Here is a 23895-nt window from a genome sequence, read left to right on the forward strand (position 1 = left end):
TCAAATCCTTGCAGACAGTTTCCATTAAGTATAGTATGCCAGGAAAACTTTCAAGTGTTAAGATGTTGCAGTAGCTAACGTTTACATATAAAGTAGGAAGGGTGACGACACAAAGATATCTTAGTTATTTGAGGGTCGATCATTCTCATGCCAAATTTCACAAAAATCATAAAATAAAATAATACAAGACCTCTGTAAAATAGCTGAACAGAACTGTTTCAATGGGTGAAGCCTACACTTACTTGAAAGATCATGAATGGATGGGTCACATGCAGCATTAAGGAAAGGCCTCCAAAAACACCATCTGAACTCAACTTCTTAAAGATAATGTATTTTTGACCAAAAAAATGAAATTTTATATATATATATATATATATATATAAAATTTTATTGGTCTGCCCTCTTTCTGTTGGAAAGCAAGTGGTTGTACTCTTCAATTAAGGGAAGATGAAGATGTTTGGCGGTTTAAGTTCTCTGAAAAAGAAAATGCCGTGTTCAATGTCAGTTCTCATTACATCATGATTTTGCAATATTTCTTTGCCTCATGAGCAATAATGGCAAATACGGTAAGTATTAAAACATGCACAGTTACTAGACTGTGCCAACCACAATCTGCGGAAACAGAAATTCAGATTGTTCTCTTATCTCTTCAGTCTTGAAATGGGGCCAAAGTGTTATTCTAGAATTATGCCTGAAGTAAAGTTAGTGTTCAGTGGCTTTTTTTTTTTTTCAAAGGGAAAAACGAAAAGTGACACCCCAAAGCCACCTTTGTTTCCATTTGTGACAAAATGTACTGTTGCTTTAGTACATAAACCTTTTGTACTGAAGATAAAAATCTGGTCTCTTTGCAGCCTAAGTTAATTCATATGAAGTGCTACTTATATTTTATGTATACATGATAATTGCTTAAACTGCTGCATTCAATATAGTCTGGTGATGTAAGGATCACATAAAAAGACATGGATGACCACTATTATGGGCTTATTTTATAGATTGTCCTCCCTAGCAATAGTATGCAGTGGTGGAATAAAACTACAATGATGCCAGATTGTTGCTCAAGCCGAGGGCTGTCGCCCATCAAACAACTGAAGATCTGATTTTAAACTTTCATTCTAATTCAGCAAGTGACGCGCGAATGCTAATCCCTGCCACCCATAGCATTATCCAACGTGCATTAGGAATGGTTTAAATGTTTATATAAGTTTTGCATAGTATTGCATTTAGCGTAGTCGCTATTTGGGATTTTCTCATTTATAAATAATGTTTGAGTGTATGTATAGGGCTCTCCTCCTTTTTACATACAACTGATTAATCAGAGAAGCATGTGTATGTTTAATCATATATAGTAAATCACTCACATAATGGCACATATATCTGGCGTGGCAAGTAAAAGGCTAGGCAGAATATCTCAGACATAGCTGCAGTGGGTGTGTATTACCCATACAACATAACTGTCATATCTTTTCCCTAATAAGGTCTGTTACGAGCCCTGGTGATTGCATAACACTCTATATATGTTATACGTGTTTTACTAGATGTGTTGCTAGGAGATTGTATATTACTACAACAGCAATAAATTCCGTGATTCCTTATAAAAGTCAATAGGATTTTGATTGTAATTTGACGTCTCTAGTCCTATAAAGTGTAGATCCTTGCATAAAGTAAAAGCTTTGACAGTGTTTCAGACTTTTTATAGCTTTAAGAGAATCTGTAATGTTTCATCGATAGGTTGGTTTCATAGATGAGGGTGAAGAGGAATCCCCCTCTAGACATATTGCTTGTATTAGGATGTCCCACCTATGTTCATTCAGCTATCTGTATTGTAGGAGAAATTAAACATTGTGTAAAGATTGTGCATAATGTACAGGTTAATGTTAATGACTATTTAATCTAAATGTATACATTACATAATTACAATGGCATAAACTGTAGGATCAGGGGCATTACTAGAAGTGCTTGGACCTTATAGCAAAACCTATAAACGCCTTATGTTTCATCATTAATTTACAACAATCAAATGCAGGGAGTGATTAAGAAGTGGAAGGATGTGTTTAGGACTTGTCCTAGCATTTTGTATGACACCACCCTGTCCATGTTTCTGCGGGCCGGCTGAGCTTGCCACAGTCCCCTTTCTTTATCCCAATTGCACCCCTCTAAACACAGTGGGGGAGGCCTGCTGCCACCACTAAGCTCCTTCAACTGCACCTAGAACCGCTTCCTACCTCGTAACTCTGCCCCTGCTTGTGGGAGCCTTAATACAGACAGACGGGCTGGATTTTTTTTTTGTATACATTTTTTTTTTCTTTGTCTAGCGGGTAACACGTACAAGCACCCCCCCCCCCCCCGAATGTGTGTGTGGGGGGGGGGGGGGTTGGCGCCGAAGTCCATTTAAACATGACGGCCGTGGACAGTTGAGATCTGGCCACAGCATCTAAAGTATTTAAGACTCTACAATAGTTGGCTGCAACTGCAGAGCTTAAGAGATGTTAAAATGTTCACAAATACATACATGTTTTAGATAACCACACTACTGTATAGTTATCTATAAGGTAAGGTAACGTCTTTTGAATGGTAAAATTGTAACTTGTGCATCTGATAAATGGTGCGATCTAGTACATTTGTGTGTTTAAAATGCAAATTAAACATTCCAGCCTATAGAAGCCCACAATAAGAGCTTATTTTAGAGACTGCTTTAATGCAGCTGTAAGCCATCAAGCAGTACAATAAATAGGTGCAAAGTTGAACATTGTGACTGTAAATAGATCCACATGTAAAAAAAATTACATATTTTTGTAGGTTATTCTTTGTTGATGATAAAATTCCTTGTTTTACAAGCTAGCTTGATGTCATGTTCTAAAAGGTTGGCTGCTTTGTTGAGTGATATTTTGGCTGGTTAAACCTTTTTAACCAATCTTGATGATGACAATGTTTTCTAAGGTATTTATTTGCACCAACTTCCTAATTTAGATTCCGATCAGTATGTTGTACCACGCTACAGTACTAGGTAACATTTTGCTGATTAATAAATAGTTAATGCTTTGTCTAGTTATAATTTCTCCTTTCACTCATCACTTTTTATTACTTTATTTGTCAAAGAAAAGGGTGTGTTGTGATGTCTTTTAACATTTCAGTCATTCACTCCTGTTCCAATATATGCCAATAATGACCCTTGACGCTTTAGCTTTCTGCTCACTAGTAAGCTTGAACCTATGTTAGAAACCACTTTTATTTATTATTTTATACGACTTTTACAGTATGCAAAAACAATCCTTTTACTGAACTATTTTGGAGTAATGCCTGTACTGAAATAGGGGGACCTTACTAAAAAGTTAGATGCTTTGGACACAATATGTTTTAGTAGCTATGTTGTTGCTAATAAAACAGAGATAAACTAATGTCTGAGAGGCTTTTTCAAAAGTTATTGCTTGATGAATACAGAGTATTAAACCACTTATCTTAGTTTAGTTTATCCATTGTAGTCAGCATTCTATTGCAGACTTTCTTTTCTTAAGAAAGTTTATTTTATCAAGATCATGTAAAAATACACCTGTCATTAAGACATAAACAGTAAGGAACATTGAACAATAACAAAGACCAGTGTATTGATATAACGTCCAATATTGGAGATATCAGAAATTCGTTACAACAGGTGACCAAGATTTTAAGCATCCGCGGAGAAGAAAAGATGGGGGGAAAGAGGGGAGGTGTGGCTAGAAAGAAAGCCGGTGTGGCTAGAAAGAAAGCCATGTGTCCCAGACCTTGGTGAAGGACTAAAGAATAGCTAAGAATGCTAGTCATATACTCCATGCGTTGTACCTACCAAACTCTGTTAATTATGGTATGGGGGGCTTCTGCCACCAGACAGCTGCAAGCTGGAAGGTAGCTGCCTAGAGAATGTCTAATCGTCTTGTTCTTATGATGATTCACCGAAGGGGGCCCCAAGGGGTAAAAGAAAAAATGTAGGCTCCAAAGGCAGATTGATCTGGAGAACAGAGTGTATCAGATTTTTAATGTCTGCCCAGAAACATTCCAATTTGGGATACGTCCACCATATATGGAAAGTACCCTCATGGGCGCACACTCGTCAACAGCGGTCAGAAGAGTCAGGGAATATCATTAATTTGGGAAGGTACATAGTACCAGCGAAACATTACCTTGTGGACATTTTATTTTCATACAGCTAGATCTGGAGGCTGCATTCTCATGGATCTCTGATCATTTTTTGTCTAGTAGAGTTTCACCAAGGTCTTGTTCCAAGATCAGTTTGTGGGGATCTCGGAGGCATGGGGTAGATGGATAAAGTTAATTATATAGCGTAGAAATTAGACCTTTTTGTAGAGCAGTGGTGTAGACAGATTTTCAAAAGTAGTAAGAAGTTTAACTGTTATGGAGCAGGAGGAGCTGTAAGTAATGATGTAAATATTTGGAGGGGATGTGTAGGCAGGATTGGATATTGTAAAATGGAGGGAACACTACAGTGGTAGTAGGGTCGTTAAGGTATCTGACTCTCTGTGAGAGCCATGGCTGAAACACAATAGGGGTGAGTCCTGGAGAAAATTCTGGTGAGTTGAATAACAGAATCTCTGGGGAAGGATGAGGAAATACCTTTGAGAAGAGGAGTCCTAAACCATCAAAGAGTAAAAAATAGCTGGGTGAAGTAGGGGTGCCTTTTGGGTGACAAGCCTGTGGGAGCCAGAGGAGAGTAGATAATGAGGGTGGTCCCAGACCTTCAGCCTCAATGTGTATCCAGACTCTGAAGGACATAGAGCCACTCCACAGAACACACTGAGCAAGTTGGGCAGAGAGATAGTAGCAGTGGAAATCCGGAAAACCCAGCCCTCCTCCCTGCGAGGACCTTTGGCGGACCTTCATGCACACCACGGGGCATCTACCAGACCATATGAGCTTAGACGTGTGGAACTGGAGAAACTTAAAGACATAAGGGGGGACACGGATGGGGTGGGTATGGAAAAGGTATAGCAGTCTAGGGAGGATATTCATCTTAACCGCGTTAATATGGCCAATCCAAGAAATAAAGAGAAGTGACCATGCAGTGAAGTACAGTTTTACTTGTGCCAGAATGCGAGGGAAATTTGCTTGGAGGAGTTGTTGGTAACGTTTAGTAATATAAACCCCTAGATATTTATTTTTGAAGGCACCAGGTGAAAAGGAGTGATTGCTCAAGCAGTAACTTGTCGGATTCAGGGATATAGAAGGCATTGCCAGGACCTCTTCTATAATCTAATTTTAAGGGTTAGGGTTATATACCTGGCGAGTGCTGGCATTGCCAATTTAAATCCTGAAATCTGTGTCACTATGATAAGTGACGTAAATTACAACTGCCACCATTTACTATCAATAGGAGGCGTGTCGGGCATGTAATGTGTATTTATTATGGTAAGTCTGCATTTACTTCTTGCTATTCTTGTCATCAAAATTGTTTTGTCGAGATACATGTCTGAAATATAAGCATCGCTAAATAGTATCACACCCAATCTATGACCCTCCTAGCAGTGGGGGCTTGATGCCCTGGGCTGAAGTCCACCTGGTCAGAATGGATGAGGGAAGGAAGAAATGGGTTCGATCTGGAGGCCAGTATTTTTGCATAGATATTCAAGTCCATTTTGAACAGGGATATGGGCCTGGCCTGTAGCTAGCACATAGAGAATTGTCTTTCCCTGACTTCAGGATAAGAATTATGTTAGCCCTAATGGTGGCTGAATCAAAGGGAGCCCCCTCCATTAAAGAATTTTGACAGGTGAGGTACTAGAACCCCAGCAAAATTTTTCGGGGGTATTGTGGAGTCTGTCAGGGCCCATGGCAGATGAGTTTAAGAAATATGATGGCTGTCAGGACTTTGGTCAAAGTAATGTTTGAATTCAAGGCAGAAAGCTGATGCAGGGTAATCTTAGGAAGGAAGCTAGGAGATAGTCTTCTATAGTAGATATGGGCAGGTCACCGCGGGGGCAGGGCTCAGTAAAATTATACAGGGAGGAGTAGAATGCTCAGAACTCATGGACAATCGCTGTTGGATCGTAAGCTACATCACCTGTGATGGATTGCTGAATTCTATTAATATGGCTCAGGACCATTTTTTCCCCGAAGTTTTCTAGTGAGCACCGAGTCGTCTTTATCAACTTTATCGTAGTAGTGCTGTTGGAGTTTCTGCACAATGGTTGAAGCTCTACGGGACAGGAGGTTATTAAGTATCATTTTCAAATGAAGAGGCTTCAAAGTGATGGGCAGTGCCTAAAATTAATACTGCTGCAGTAACACGTTCAGCCAGGACCTCTATTCTAAGAGTAATTTGGCTACGCTTTCGTTTGAAGGCACTTTTCTCTGCTCAAACGCCAATGAGTTCTGTGGGTGGCAGAAATTTGAGTTGTGCAAGTCCTCCTTACTTTCTTAAATCCACCTTATGCTTATCTTGAATACAACTTGTCTGCATCTCCAAGAACCTTCATCACATGTCTGATATCGGGAAAAGAGAAGTTGGTCTGCTAACAGAGAACAAAGATGCTGCACACAAGCCTTCTGGAGATGAGGGCAGAAGCAACTTTGGTAGGCAAAGACCGCAGTGTAGCAGGTAATCTCAGCACATCCCATATCCATCCAAGGGAATGGTCATTCGTGGTTTAAAATGGCTTAGGAAGTGCTCTAAAAATGGCTTTGGATGTGGATAATACTTCAGCAAGGAAACTGAACACTTCCTTTATTCATTTTAGGATTTGGAGGTGATTAATTCTATAATGCAAGTCAAAATTGGAGGATTCTACTTCTGCTAGCATTGGTCATATCCTTTTTTTTTTTTTTTTTTTTTTTTTTTTTTTTTTTTTTTTACACATCTTTTATTAGGGAGATTTTTCAATTTTTAAACAGTATAAAGGTTAAGTTCCATTGAACAGACAACAGATACATTGCGAATGAGAAAAATAATATGATCTTTGTCAATAAAAGTAAGAACAGAGAAAAAGAAAAGCGAGAGAGCAGGGGACAGGGGAAGGGAAGGAAAAGGGAAAGGAAAAAAATGTTAATGTGAGGAGAGGGGAAAGGAGAAGAGGCACCTGGCCTGGCATCTAACTGTATAACAGGTACAAACCATATATTGAACATCCTTTGATACTATATTCATCGGTCTCCGCATTGGTCATATTCTAGATTGTGTTCACACTGGCTTCAACAGGAGCCTTGCCCTCACCAATCTAAATGTTATAGCTACTGCGTTTTTATTGTTGTTCTGAACACCAGATTGACATCAGATGATATTATTTTTCAATTACTTCATCCTCGTATTAAACTATTTTTTTTGGCACTTTGGGATCTCAATTTTACCTAATTCCTTTTGAGCATTTTAAGTGAGACTTCCTGCAATGTCTTACAATTAAGGTGTTTCTGGTAGCAATCGCATCTGCCCGACAAGTAGGGTAATTACATTCCCTATGCCGTTTCTGAATATCTATATGAAGATGGTGAGTTACAAACTAAACTAAACTTTCCTACGCAATGTAGATTCTGCATTTCATGTTATCTGGAAACCATATTTCCATCTCTGCTCTTAGCCAACTAACAACAACATTACACATTGGGGGTTCAATTGACAGCGTTACTCGTGAGAATAACTATGGCTATTGCCGTTAGCGTGTGGGCTACGTGAATTTCTGCTTGCGGCTTTCAGAGCTGCAAGCAAAAATCGGTGTTGAAATTACTGTTCAAATGGTAATAATGCACACTATTACTGTAGTAACGGTAATAGTGCGCAGTCCGCATTATTCTCACGAGTAATGCTGTCAATTGAATTCCCACCCATTGGCTCTCGTCATGGCAATTTCAGTTTAGTTCTTCAGAATGAAGGCATTCAGAAAAATTGAATGAAGCATGTTCTTGTCTAGGTCACAGAAAGAACACATAATTGATGCAAACACTCTCTGTTAAGATGGATCAGACAGGTCAGGACACAGGCTTGTAAGAATAACGGAAGGAGCTGGAAATTCTAAGTGTACCTTCTACAGGGGCAATAGGAACCTCCTGGGCATGCAACGCTCAACAGACCTTTTCTGCAAAGCCGCAGGGTAGTCATTGATTAACACCTTTACCAGACATTTCTCTGTGTGTGATATCTTGTGCTGATGAATAAATTCTTGAAGGATTTTCCGTCCAAACTGAGCAATCCTTTTGTTTTCAGCTCTGCACTGCCTATGTTGATTTTGCTTGAGCCCACCCTGTTTTTCCATTTACTTATTTTTGTCGCTTGGGCACATCCCACTTTGTAGCTTTAGAAATTGAGATTTTTACCGTTAATTTCACTTTCTTTGAGACACTCCATGGATGCCCAATATTCCCTTCTCTCTTCTGTTTTAATTTTTTCAGGAACTGCTTGAGAAGTTTCTCAAGGACACCAGGGGAAGGAGGAGTCGCACTATATTCCTTCTGGGCAGTGTTTCTTTTCCCCCTCTCTACTCTGTTAACTAGGTGCTTAATTTATTTGTTATGGCAGCCATGGAGTATCTCCAAGGAAATTAAATTTAATGGTAATTATTCTCTTATACCTGACTTGGAGGAAATGTTTGAGCTGCAGTCACTTGCAGTTTGAGCAGCTGAGGAAAATTTCCCAAACACTTAATGAATCCTGAAAACTGCTTGTTATATTCATGGTTTTTCATGTATTTTGAAAACCGATAGTATGTATTATCATTTTCAATGGCTACAGAGATATGTGATTTACCAGCTGCTCAAGATGCTCTGACTGCAGCTTGAATGGGTTTGTAGCTGCAGAGTGCAGTGGGTGATCCCAGTGCTGTTACTGATGGTGAGGTGCTGGGGGCAAAATAATCTAAAAGCTAGGAGGAGGAATACATGTTAAGTAATGGAAAAAAGGTTTTTTAACGGTAGGCGTTAGTAGAGTCCAATTAGCAGGGGGGGAAGGGGGGTTGCAGAGCTGTTGGAAAGGGATTTGTGAAAAATGTTGGTGGGAGTTGTGAATGAGATGATTATGAGGACTGGAAGGTATGGTGGTAAGGTAGGGGTAGTGGAAGGATGGAGACAGAGGCCCACGCACAGTAATAGGGGAGTGACAGAAAGATGTCTGAGAAGGAATACCAAGATGAAGTAGGACTGCCATTAGGTGAGGAAGTGGGGAAAATATAGCGAACAAGTGTAAACTGATGAAGAACTGTGCATAAATCCTTACAATATCAGTGTGTTAATCATAATGAGTGTGAATATGGAATAGAGAATATATTTTATATTAAACGTGGGCAACGCAGATCAGGTATTTTCAATTTAGAAAAAGAACCTGTAGAAGGCACACTTAGAACAACTGTAAAGCTTTGTGGTGTTGGTAAATTGACAAATAGATATAGGTGCTAAAAGCGGGGATGGGGGGAATCAGATTTTTGACTGTTTGCACACTGACCCCAACCTACAAGTATCTTGCATTATCTAAAGAAATTATCCTGACTGCAGCAACGAAGATGTCAATGTTACACTTTTTTTCTGTTTACTGGGCAATGCGTGATCTTTTGTGGTGTTCTATATTATACAGTTTGAGAGGTTGAGCAGGATAGGAGGTTCTGTTGTTGTATGTTCTACAGTTCTCAAGATTGTACTGACAGCAGTAGCAGTTTATGTCTTTTTGGTCCTTTGAAAGGTTAAGCTTCAGCCTTAACTAAATACAGTGGATTACAGTTCCATATTGCACACCAAGGGCCCCAAAAAATTTCAAGTGGATGCCTTTCTTAGTTTCCAGTTGGGTCGGGCCACCAGCAGTGATGAACCTTTTGATATGTCAATACAGTACCCAGCTGTAATTTTATAACCCGATCCAGAACCTACTTTCATTTCCCCATTGTCTCTTCTTGGTATACAAGCATCAATAGCTTTCCCTGTAGGGCAGCTAATGTTCATTTCCATGTTGTATCTTAATACATTTTAGAAGACACACTCTGCTCTTGAGCAAACTGTCCCATCATCCTCAGCCAACCAACACCTTTATTATAAAATTACTTTACTGATGTAAAAGGCAGCTCTTAAATAATACTATGCCCATTCATAATGGGTAGATTGCATTCTGTTTCCCTGGATTTGGATTTGCCTGTTGCAAAAGATAATTTATGATTGACTGGCAAGCAGGTGGTAATGTTACAGACAGATGGGAATGAGTCATTTTTTCTTGGAGCAATACACAGTACCACAATCTTTATTTGTGCCGTTGATTCATCTTCTGTATCCTCCTGTACATCGAAAATAATTTAAATTCTTAAACTGCTTTCTATGGCTACGTTTATAAGATGAAATGTTGTCTCTGAACATATCTAAATTGGTTAAAAGTTGCTAGAATATTGCAAAACACTGAATGTAAAAATGTTCTATGAAGAAATAGTAAGAAAAATATCCAATTTGTATTTAATTCTTTATACTTTTTTGTAATGCACAAGCCAAAAATGAAAGAAATGGATATTACTGCCTTAATGACAACAGACCAGTATTTTTGCATCTTGTTAGATATCGGTTTTTCAAGACATCTAACCCTCTCCCCCTCTCCATTGGAGAGGGTTAGATGTTGGAGAGGTTCCAACATTAATACCACTGACAAGTGAAGTGTGTAACATTGATTATCTTGTTACAATGGTACTTGTCAAGGGGTAGGTTATATTAGGCAGCAAGTAAACAGTCATTTCTTGAACAACCACAAGTGGTGAAAGAAAGGACCATGGGTGCCCAAGGCTCATTGATGCGCATGTGACGGTGAAGGCTAGCCAGTCTGGTCCAATCCCACAGAAGTGCTACTGTAGCACAAATTGCTGAAAAAGTTAATGCTGGTCATGATAGGTTTCAGAACACATGTTGACCCCTATCCACTGCTGAAAAAAAGCTACATTGGGCACATGAGTGCCAGAACTGGACCATGGAGCAATGGAAGAAGGTGGCTTGGTCTGAAGAATCATATTTTAATGGCAGTTACCTCTTTCAGCAGGATAATGCACCTTGTCACACTGCAAAAATTGTTCAGGAATGGTTTAGGAACATAACAGAGCTCAAGGTGTTGACTTGACCTCTACATTCCCTAGATCTCAATCTGATCTAGCATCTGTGGAATATGCTGAGTGCTTACATCTTGGTGCCAGATACTAGAGGTCACCTTCAGAGGTTTTGTGGAGTCCATGCCTCGATGGATCTGTGCTGTTTTGGCAGCACAAAAGGACCTACACAATACTAGGCAGGTGGTTTTAATGTTGTGGCTCGTCTGTATGCAAAATATATATATCTGCACATGTGGCGTGTGCTATATATTTCTCAAGGTGGGAACATTAGTGTACAATCATAACAAACACGGCATACCCTGATATAAATGTCTCCGACCGAAATTAAATGGTCAGTGCTAACAATATACATACCCTTTTTCAGGATCAGACTTTTTTTTTTTTTTTATTCCATGGTCTTCCCTCAGCCATTTAATTTTTGTCTTTAATTTTTCATCTTCCTGTTGCAGCAATAAAGCTTGGGAAAAAAATACAAGAACATGAAACATTAAAATGCCCTATATTGCACCAAGGCCCCCATTCATTTAACCCAAAACATAATTGCCTGCTGGTCCTGAGTTTGGAGACCTTCATTGTGTTAGACAACTTTTGCAACAATCAATGGCCAAGATAATTTTGCTTTGAAAAAAAACAGTAGATTCAGTGTAAATCTGAAAATAAATACTACCTTGAAAAAGACATCCAATTAGGGTCCTTTTCTTCCTCTTTAGTAATAAAATCTTCAATGATGTCACATGATTATGAGGATTTCTCCTAGTAATGTGAAAGCTGAGCATTACAATTATTCAGTTTGGTCTCTAGCTTTCTGTCTCACTCGCTAATCCTTAATGGCTGAGGTCTGTAGATGATGGTGTGCAATCACCTTCTATAGTGGATGTTTATAGCTGTCCATCAGGGGATGGATGTCTTCTGTTATGAATGTTCAGATGTTTACATTTTGCATAAGGTGTAACTCATAGCACAACTTGATATCTCTAGGGCCTGTATGATGTTTCTTAAGATAAATACAAGTTACTGTCTCAAACAGTGTTCCTAAGTAATATAAACACTGGTTCAACAAATTAGTGCAAAAGTTGAGACCTCTCCAAATATGCTGACAGAACCCCTGACTGTGAAGCATGTGGCATACCATGCAAAGACGAGATGTTTCTTATCCAAATAGTGGTTTCAGTAGATGTGGTTTTATGCATCATAATTAATTTTTGTTGAAATAACCACTACTATCGAACAGCCATATTTATTTATACTAGCTCTTCAACCTCCAAAGCTCCACCTTTTGTTTTCTTAATGTGGCAGTACCATAACATTCTTAGTAAGGCAATAAACCACACATTTAACATTGCAAGTACACCTCTTTTCTCTACCATCTATTTCTTTGTTTTTTAAAATTAAAGGCATTAACTAAGCACATGGCCTGCAATCTGTCCGGATAATCAGCATCTTACTATTACAATGTGTGGAACACGTTCTGTAGAACAATATGGTTTTGCTTGTTGGTCTAACGGACTCAAAGCATCCCCCAGTTAAGTGTGATTTTCATTGTTCTGGATTCATGATATGCTGCTGTAAAAAGCCATCCTATGCATTGATTCATCAAATTACTTGTAAACCGTGCTTTCATTGAAAATCACTTTTTGATATGAAACAAATTTCAGAAACGTGTGTGCCTGCTATGAAATGGACAGTTGGCATAAGCATGAACTAAGATATAATGGTGTATAATCAGTGGTCGAAGTGGCGGTAAGGAAAATCTAAGTGAATGGAATTTTACAGTTTTACAATGAAAGCAGTTGTTGAAGTGATGGTAAGGCATGCCACCATATATCAGCCCACTTCCACCACTGTGTGTAATCAAATCATTTTAATGGTGCATCTCCCTCAATTCTGATTCTTCAGGGCAATCCTGTTATGTTTTTATTCGTAGTATGACAGAGAAGCCTGCTTCCTGTCGCCTATAAAGCTGTCCGTTGTGGTTAGATATTGATGGAATCTTCAATTCAGACCATACTTTAGTTATGAGTCATCACAGTTGGGACAAGTGAGCCTCCCTATGAGCTATGACCATATGAATTGTAACATATTGTCTGGGCTAGGATTACAGCTTTTGGGAGCAGAATACCATTCATCTGCCACCCAACTGTTCTCCCAAGCCCAGCGATCCCACAGAGTTGAATCTCTGGAGCCCCAATCAGCACAGAACTGCTGTTGTACCAGTTTCTCTGGGCACTCTAAAGGAATCCTCGGCATCCTAGCTTCTCCTTTGGTGATCTCTCTGACCTCCTTATTGGAGGTAGATGCTGCCACCAACTTAAATTCCATGCATTCACCTCCCACTTTCATAGTGTATATGTATGTGTGTATGTGTGTGTGTATGTATGTGTATGTGTGTGTGTAGATAGATAGAGAGAGAGATAGATAGATAGAGCTATCTAGCTATCTATCTATCTATCTATCTATCTCTATCTATCTACCTACCTACCTACCTACACGGGCCAAAAAAAGTATGAGGACACACCTTCTAAATGTTGTTCTTGCCCATTTCTGTTACATACATAGCTAACGGGTGCATAAAATGAAGCATACAGCCATGCAATCTCTATAGTCAAACATTAGCAGTAGAATGGGTCACACTGAAGGGCTCAGTGACATTTTCAACACATGCCACCTTTCTAAGCAGTCAGTTTAGTGGATGATACTTTAAGTCCTGTAAGATGCAAGGTGGGGCTTTCATGGCTCTGACTTGTTTTTCCAGCACATCTCACAGCTGCTCGATTTGGATTGAGATCTGGGGAATTTCGAGGCCAAGTCAACAACTTGAACTCTGTCATGTTCCTGAATAATTTTTGCAGTGTGGTAGGGGGCATTATTCTGTTGAAAGAGGCCACTGCCATCAGGGAATACCGTTGCCATGAAGGGCTGTACTTGGTCTGCAACAATATTTTAGGTAGGTGGTACTTGTCAAAGTAACATCCACGTGGACACCAGGACCAAAATTTTCCCAGCAGAACATTGCCCACAGCATCACTCTGCCCCTGCTGGCTTGCATTCTTTCCATAGTGCATCCTGGTGACATCTCTTCCTCAGGAAAATGATGCGCGCACACACCTGGCATCCACATGAAGTAAAAGTCAGAAATGTAAGAAGATGGCTTGGTCTGATGGATCTCCGTGTTTAACTTCTGGCGCTCACATGCACATATGAGCATTGTTGCCGCATTCGGCAGTGGACAGAGGTCCACATGAACACTCTGACCAGTTGGCGGCTACAAAGCCCAATACTCTGCAAGCTGCGATGCACGGTATGTTCTGACACCTTCATAGCCAGCATTAACTTTTTCAGTTTTTCAATTTGTGCTACAGTAGCTCTTCTATGGGATTGGACCAGACGGGCTAGCCTTGGGCACCTATAACCCTGTTGCCAGTTTACCAGTTGTCCTTCCTTGGACTTTTAGTAGGTACTTATCACTGCATATCAGGAGCATATCACAAGACCTGTCTTTTTTGGAGATGCTCTGACCCAGTCTAGCCATCACAATTTGGCCCTTGTCAAAGTCTCTCCAATCCTTATGCTTGCCCATTTTTCCTGCTTCCAACAGATCAAGTTCAAGGTCTGACTGTTCACTTGCTGCCTAATATATCTCACCCTTTGACAGGTGCCATTGTAATGAGATAATCAATGTTATACACTTCACTTGTCAGTGGTTTAATGTTGTGGTTGATCAGTGTATTTTTTTTTTTTTTATGCGTGCGTGTATTTATTGCGTGCAGTGTTCTGTTTTTTGTTTTTTTTGTTTTTTTTCAGTATACATTCTGCTTATGTTGATCTCTTGAGCAGTGTACAAATATCCCTGTAGCCAAGTACATGGATGGGAAGAAAACTGAAGTGGCATTTGTTGTTAATGTAAGGGTTTGAGTTCATGCTCCATGGCTGCCTGTTTGTCTTTTAAGAGTGTTTGTTTAATTTCTCGCTGTTGTTGGAATACATTGTTCCTTTATTGTGTACCAAAGTCACCATTTACCAAATCTCAGTAGGCTTACTTACATAGGCAAAGCAGCAGATCAAATAAACATCCAGTAAAGCAAATGGACTGGGAGGGACTCTTCCATTTGATATTTTTATTATTTTCCTTTGGGTTACAGTAAGTAACAGAAGATTGAGTTTGGAGTTTACGACATTTATAGTAATTGGAGTCTTTCTCTTGTGTAATATCTTGGGAATTGTTTACCTGCACTGACGGACTGAAGCGTATTTACTCACTGTTTTTGTCTGTATTTATTTTTTATTTTTCATGCTGTGATTTGTGTTTTAGCAATTATTTTTTTTAATGGTCAGACTAACTTTTTATGATGGGACTGCAACTCCCAAATTAATAACATGTTGGGAGTTCTAGTTCAATATCGAGAGATGAATGGTTGCATAAGTCATTGGTGGTTGTTGATTTTAAGAATATAGCCTCAGCTGTTGCAAATGACACAAAGTAACATCTGAGCTGCGACTGAGCTTTTTATAGGGCAATCTACACTTAACTGAAGCAAGCGGTGCTCAACAGGTGCAGCCAATGAGTAATGTACCACTCCTGAATTCTTGTCCTTTTTATTTTTAAATGTACTTTTTTATCCTTTCTGTGCTAGATCATAGTTCTGATATTTTTACCTTCTGTTTGTGTATGCTCACATTCAGTGAAGATCTTGCTAAACAACGGCCAAACCTAAATTCCAGGTGCAGTGTCCCAATCATTCTGTGCTCTATAGAAACAGAATGTCCCTCCTCTTATTTCCTCACTCTCCTATGCCTGCACTGGCAGTAGTTTCTGGGTGGGTCAATGTCATTAGCTGTAGTTATTTTTAAAGTCCTAAGAGGTGAGGCTTGTCGTGCAGAGAGAAAGAGGGCGTTTGCTTGTAGAGCTGACATCAAAGTCTACCTTTCTGAGCATAGCAGGTAATCTTTGCAGCGTCACTGAGCCACTCAAGTTAGAAGCCGCCTACTGTTATCCATGAAACATTATTACAATACATACTTCGTACTTGCTGCATTTTTCCTATCTCTTGCTTCTTGTGGACTTTGGAATTTTGGACTTCGATAAGCTGTTTTGATTTTGAACTGCTCAGCTAAGCAATCATATTTTCTCACCTTCACAGGATAATATCAGTGTTTTCTTACGGGCGTGTGAGAAACTTGGATTGAAAGAAGCACAACTTTTTCATCCTGGTGATCTTCAGGATTTATCAAATCGTGTTACTGTCAAGTAAGTTCCATTATTGAAATCATATTGTTGCTTCTAAATTGCAGGTAATAGGGTAACTATAGAATTTATGATCTGTTGGTAAGGGAAGCTGCAAACTGACAGATGCAAAGTAAATATGCTTCACTATTGCTGACTCTAATTTGGTACTGTCTTGTGGTGTTCTAATGTAGCAAAGCTAGTTTAACCTGTATTTAACTTGTTCTGTGCATGATCAGTACAGGAAGCACAGCTCTGTATATATTTGACTTGATACACCACATGCTAATGTACCTTTCAGAACTACATAGGCTATCTATTGTGTTGAATATTTTCATTATGTGAGATTAGTGGCGCTATATAAATAGATGAATGATTAATGTATTCTAGAAATCTTTATTTGGTCCGTGCATGGTACTGACAAACGATTTCTGTAAAGAAGGTGGTCCGTGAACGAGGGCCACCGTTGGAGAGTGGTCTTGTATGGTGTCATCTTGTACATAGGCCACAAATTTGACGGCATAGAGATTTAATGGTAAATGGATTTTGCTGTGATTTCTAAGGTGCATTGCAATTTTTAGATTATTCTTAACGTCTTGTTCTGACTCACAGTTGATTTTATGAATTGAAGAAATTTACAAATACTGCTGTGGAAAGTTATTGGGGATAACGGAAAAGAAAAACTGATTTTATACTGTAACTTGTTATATTTTGCTTCCGTATAAATACCTGTTTTTAGTACAGTATAATTATAATTCCCATGGGGTATACATGTTATGACAAGTCAAATAATTGGTATGTTTAGAATACATTGTGTATTGAGTTTGTATGGGTAGTATATAGTTTTCCTAAAATATCTGTCTGTATGAAGACAAATAGGTGAAATTACAGTGGAGAGTAGTTTTTCTCCCCTAAACTGCCATTGCTCAGACGCTATGGGTGCCTGTCTGGACTTTACTACGCAGTTGCATGTGGCTCTTTGTATTCTTGTCCTGAATTTGAATCTGATTAAAGAATGTGGTGCAGTTACGTATATTTTATTAACTGGAGAGCTTGAGTACTGCTTGGCCATTTACTGACTGGTGAAGTCCTCTTTATCTTGCATTTAGTTTGCTTTAAGGCTCATATGCACAGATCTCTCCTCTTATTTTTTTTTGTATCTATTTTTTTTTTTTTTTTTTTTAAGAAAACATTTACCATTGGTAGGATTCATATAAACTTCCTGAGAAATGTGGCTGGCACAAAGAGAATTGATCCCTATGACACCTGCCTGTCCACACCAAACCATAGTTACACCTGAAATACTGCAGTGCTGTATGAGCTCGCTCAGCTGAGCAGCTGAAGATATGGCCCACTTTTTGCTTTGAGGTAACAATGTGACCTCAGCAGGGCTTCACACTAAGGACTCATTCACACCTGCCGCTTATTTGGGGGCATCTTCCACACTTTCATAAATGCATGGAAGCGCGTTAAAATCTGGTAAAAAAAAAAAAGTCTGTGATCCTGTTCCCACCATTGTGTTCTAAAATGCGAACATAGTGCTTATAATTTAAGAACGCAGCACAACCTCGCATGAGAATTACCATTATAATAGTCATCTTTACACATACCTATTTTTCGGGGGCATGTGTTTGAACGGGCAATAAAGCTTGGTGAAAAAATGTATATTAAGGTGTTATAAATTAGTTAGTTATGCTTGTTTGAGCAAAAGATGGCTACAATAGATTATTTTTATACAGCACTGTTCATTTGAGAGTATCTTTCTCCAGGAATTTGCATGAAGAGCGCCCCATATATGCTATGAATTCATGCCTGCGGGCTGATTACTTTAAATAAAAAAAAAATGTACTACAGTAGGGTCTATGGATGTTGTAAGAGAAGGAGGAGGTTACAAATCTATTCTGTACTATTTCATACTGGAATAATGACTGTTGGGAGATTGTATGTCTTTAGTTTCCTATCATGTTTCAGTGCATTACTTTTGTTTGAATAAGTAAAAGGAGTATTATTTGGCTTGTGCAGTTTATTTTTACAATTGAGAGTTTTGCTGTAAGAGATTGTGCACACAATGGAGATGGGTATCTGACAGTTTGTACCTCTTAAGTTACAGGGTCTTATGCTCAGTCATCTTTGTTTTTATGTAAAGTCTGATTATAATACCTGGTGTTTGTATTCTAGAATTACCCCAGTTGTTGATAATCATAAACTTGCATCAATACTCCAGAACGCAAGTAAATAGAGCAGGCAGAGTTCAAACACATTGCCACCACCTTCTTGACAGCAAGTGGTTATGGGAACAACCAATATGTTCTCTTCCAGACTTTCTATTGGCTATAAACACTAGTGAAATCTTAAGTTTTGCTGTTGGAACCATCAACGCCCCATATCTATTAACTCACGCATTGGTTAATAAATAGTTTCAGAAATAGTGCTTCTTAAACTTCATTACTATGTAGAAACAAAAGGGATGTCCATGTAAGATAAATTATTCACCCTACTTGTTTATGACCCCATCTATAAAGATAGGCTGGTAGAAAAATAACTATCTGGCACAGTTGATCAAGTGATGTACAGACACTGTATACCAATGCGTTGCCTGCTCCCAGCCTATGTGCGAATCATTTGACAGGTCTGCAGACCTGCGTTTCCAATCATCTCTTTCCTCCATGTTACAACATAATATTTTATAGTATGAGGTATATACATCTGCTGTAGGACAGGGGGAAAGTCAGTAAAAATGTTTTTTTTTGTTGCTTTTTTGTGTGCAGGAAGATGAGTGAAAATCATTGACATTTAGTACACCAGATCAGCATCATTATTATGGCCAGTCTGCGTGGTCATTGGGCTCTTTCTGTTTTCCAGATTTGCTGGCTTTGCCTGACTTATAATAACAGCAGTGCCAGATAAATATAGACCAGACGTGAGATACTTTTAGAAATGACACCAAAGGATTGTTTCAGTGACGGAGCATCCAGATGTCTCTGTCCGTCAGGAATATGCCTTCTCTTTCTGTAGTGTACTTGATTTCCTTTACACTCTTTATTTTCTTGTTGGTGTTATTTTGTGACCTACTGGAGTACAGTGGAAATTCCATACACACTGCAATTTTGCATCAGATATCGGGCAAATGGCCCAATATTGCAGCTTGTGGCCCGAAAAATACTCCGATACCCAATAACAATCCAATTGACATTGGTTGAATGATTGTTAGACATGTTGATAAATGTGGAAGATGATTGCAGTTGTATGCTGTCTGCTTTCATTCACAATTCTGGCTCCTACCCTGACGCAAATGAGTCGTCAAACTGCTGGATCTTGTCCATTTTGCCCACCTACATTTATATATAACAAACATGAACAGCGTCAGGCAACAGTATCAGCTGTGTGTGGCAGGCATTAGGTTATGTATGGATTATCTTCTCATCTTGTCGTCTTTAGTATAAACTGCAGATCTGTTTGTTGTCACACACAGGATATGATTTGTCTTTTGTAAATCAAGCTATGAAGACTCTTTGTGGAGAAAGTATTTAAAGGGAATTGATCACTAAAACATTTTGAAAAATATGTTCATGTAATTTTCTTTAGTCTCTTGTTCATTCTCAGCACCTTCCAATATTTTCATTTAACATTTACTACTTTTTTTTTTTTTTTATATCCCCTATATGAATGGATTTAAGTGTGTATTTTATAGTAGCGTGTATTATCCTTTGACATCTGGTACGTCTAAACTCTCAGAGCATACTGACACTACTAACGCAGTGGAAGAGCTTTTCTGAGTGGACCCTGTCTCTTCCTGCAGAGAACCACTGATGATGATGTAAGAAATCACCAGTGTTTCAGACAACCCCGGAAGTGTCTGTAGCAGCACAGGTCAGAGCGCACTCATAGATATTGAGATAGTGATAGGGTGTCTCTTCCTGACCCCCAACCACTTTCTACATAGAAATTGGATTTCTCTTGACTTGCCAGTGCTGCTGTTATTGTTTAATGGCTTTAATAGGCAGTATAGATTGAGAGCTGTAAGCATGTAAGACCTTGCATCTGAAAACTGAGGGTTGCAGATATTATCAAGGTATCTACAAGAGTGTACCTACAGCTATAGCAGACAATGTATTCAGCAGTATTGGAGGCCAAGGGCCCAAAAGAAAGTGTCTGTTTAATCCCACTTGCCATGCCCCCCCCTGAAAGGGTGGAAATCGGGGTCAACAGTCCTTTAAGGATATTTAAAATGGTGTTTTGTATGAGAAATACAGATGTTATCTACCTGTTGCTATTTGACAGCTGCATTTCACTAGAATGACAGATTGATCCAAAATACAGATCCAACACAGCAATGTTTTTGTAAATCACATCTTGATCAAGGTTTGACTCTTCAAAAAATAAAAGACATTCATTTGTTCAGCTCAGAGGATGAGTCACACAATTGGGTCATTAGCAAAATCGATTTGTTAAAAATAGAACTAAAGTGCTTTGTTTATGACCCTGTCGTGGTGATTTAGCAAACCCTTCAGAATGTTGCTGTTGGTGATTTTTAGGCACATTCCTTTCGAGTTACACCCTTGGTTATGTACTGGCAAAGGCAGTTATTGATGCCCTTCATCTCTGAGCGAACACTGACTGGCAATCTGGACCATATTGCAATCTATGTTGCATTAAAGTTCTATTAATGTAGAAATCCTACAAACGCATACAAACAAAACAAATAGCGGACCTCCATGAAAGGCTTTACTTCATGCATTTGGATGGTTAGTACATACTGTTTACTGAGCAGTATGATTGCAGGGACTAGATGAAATCCAGTGATAGTGGAAATGATCAATCCTTTGTGCAATGTGTAGAAATGTCAGGTATAGTTTATATCGGGAAGCTGTGTTTTCTTTAACTCAATGAATGCATTTAATTCACTGGATTGCATTTTTTAACTTTCTCATGCTTTTGTCTTGTTCAAGCACTCGTGACCCAATGCAAGATAAAGTATAGAATGCTCTGTTTCAGTCCATTCCTCCTGCAGCTTTGCTCACTCTGAGTATTCCCTGTAGTAAACAGCACTGGGAACATTGGGTGTTCTATAACTCCTAACCATTTTTTTTTTTTTTTGTAGAAGTAAAATAACTTAAGTAGGTTGTTTAGTTCTGAATGTAAATGGATACCTGCAAGCACATCTGTGGGAATATATTAGGCAAAAGGTTTTGAACTGTGAGATCTGAATGTGGTGAAATTGTGTACTTCGGCCTTGGATCAAATACTTTTCGAATAGACTTGCCCTCTCTATCATCAGCTGCTATTGGCTGATTGTTCATGGCAGTCATTTGTAAAATAAATAATTCTAACACATAAATGCCCCCTTCATAGCAAGTGCAAGGTAGCTGAAAAAAAATATATGAAAAATAACGTACTCTAAAATTATGATATACTGTTTTGGTGAAATATGGCTGAGAAATTGGGTTGTGGAAGAAATTTAACATGATTGCTAAAATGTATTTTCCTTATGTCCTTTTACGGTCAATTGAGCCTTTTTCATTTGATCTCTTTATAGTTGATTTTTCATTTCTACAAAGGCAATGACCTCTGTACTGCTCCATCCTTTTGGTCTAGTTTTGTTGTTTGAAAGTTTTTATATGTAACTGCTGACACTGTATCATTAAAAGGGACCTGAGAAAAGAAATGTACAGAGATCTGTGTTGAACTAGTTGTAGATAAATGCTGTAGACAGCCGTATATGATTTTAAATTTTGATTGTGTTGCAGGGCCTATTCTACATGGATAATAATTAATCAATGTGAATAGCACATTATCAGTGCTCTTTGTCCAGCACATCAAAATCATTTGTGATAGACACAAGAATGACTGACTGCAATTCATATTAAGATTAGGAAAGCTTAATGGGGAGGTTTTATATGTTCTGCAGCAGTTTCAGTTACTTACAAAGTAAGATAAGTTGCTGCATTATCCACTGCAATAGTTCTCCAAATATGTGACCATCATTTTACCCTCGCAGGTGAGAAAAATGCTATACTGACCCCAAATATCTGATGGGTCTCTTTGATCAGTCACCCCATTAACGAATTAGAGCTGCACATACCATTTCTTATAAGAAAGGCATCCGGCCTGATTTTAAATTCTGTCTGTGAATTTACCATCCCCACCTTGTGTGATAAGGAATTGTACAGTTAAGAACCCATTCCTCTGCTGGTGGTAAAGCTATTATTTTTCCATTTGCAACTGCAGACAATTCATTTTGGCAAATCTTTTGTGTTTATTTTAATTAACTGGGCACCAAAGACACTTTAAATTCTGTATTTGCTTTGTTTGCCTCTGAATGATTTTATGTTCCTAAAACTATACCCCATATTCACAATGGGGTCTAGCTAGTATTTTTTTTTTATATAGATATATATAGAATATTACTTGTATATAGTAGTATGTTTACATTACATACGTTTATCTCAGTTATTTATGCATCCCAGGATTGTATTAGCCATTGCACCTGCTGCTTGGTCAGTTTGTAACAGTTCTACTGTTCATTCCTTACTTAAAATATATTGAGGAAATTGAAATTTCAGAGTTTAAACTAAAATTCACCTTTTTTAAATGATCATCTACCTCTTCTCAAGGTCGGGTAATTTTGGGGAATTCAACTTCTAAATAATCTTTATTTTGTGGATGTGAGGATAATGGGAAGTATACCGAAACAGGAAATAAACTGTGACTATTGAAACTTATTCCATTCTTTTGCAGTTATAAATACCACCCTCCAATCCTTCTTTCAAACAGTCCATGTTTTCAGTCTTCAGGCTGTTTGATGACCTGGGGGCTCTGTGAGGAACTTTAAAGCATTTGTTTATTTTATGTCATAACAATATCATTCAAGACTTAATTGCTCATTTAGCAACAGGTCATGTACCAAAGGTTACATTTGTCTTTTTTTTTTTTTTTTTTCTTTTTCTTTTTTTTATTTAGGAATGGAAAAAAAAAATGTATGTGCAAAGCCTTGGTTTCCGTATCGGACAATTAACATAGCTGATATTGAAAGCTGCACGGCTCTTTTGTCAGTTTTTTTTTCTTTTTGTTTAAAGTGGCACTCCTAGTTGTTTCCAGATACTGCGTTGCTCTTGTGGGTGGTGAAATGGTTTAGAGTTATGCAACACACAATAACCCTGTCATTACTCTGCATCCATATATAGTAAACACATAATAACTCATGTTTTGTAATATGTTTAATTATTTGTAAATCTTAGCATATTTTACGAAGCTAAATTATATTGATGGCTTGTGAACAAAAATAAGTAGTTAGCTGACTAACAATATAGTATATCATGTAATCTGGATCAAACATCTATTATGCTGGCAATATGTAAAACCTTGTTGTTCTCACTGTCAATAGAAACATAATGCATATTTACGAATTAGTTTTTGCTGTTGGATGTAATTTTCTGGGGCCGCTATTTTTCTGTATACAACGTAGATAAGTGAAAATTGCACGGCGCAGACACATTTTAGACCACCCTTTTCCCACATCCACCATGACCCAAAAGCTACCGATCACCTCATTATCTACCCTACAATAACACTCATATTTGATGGCACCCATCTGTTTTACTATTTATTGCAGGCTCTACTGGAACATTACTCTGT

The 23895-nt window shown here is 38.4% G+C and overlaps 1 protein-coding gene across 8 annotated transcripts in view; it reads left to right on the plus strand.

Moving 5' to 3' along the window:
* LMO7 (LIM domain 7) overlaps positions 1-23895 on the plus strand; it is a 110741-nt gene that overhangs the window by 39358 nt on the left and 47488 nt on the right. For all 8 annotated transcript variants that reach the window (XM_075199832.1, XM_075199833.1, XM_075199829.1 and 5 more), the window contains exon 5: positions 16178-16284. In XM_075199832.1, coding sequence (XP_075055933.1) covers positions 16178-16284 — 107 coding nt within the window. The remainder of the gene's footprint in view (positions 1-16177; positions 16285-23895) is intronic.

This window comes from Mixophyes fleayi, chromosome 2, assembly GCF_038048845.1.
Source record: "Mixophyes fleayi isolate aMixFle1 chromosome 2, aMixFle1.hap1, whole genome shotgun sequence".
In the NCBI taxonomy this organism is placed as follows: domain Eukaryota; kingdom Metazoa; phylum Chordata; class Amphibia; order Anura; family Limnodynastidae; genus Mixophyes; species Mixophyes fleayi.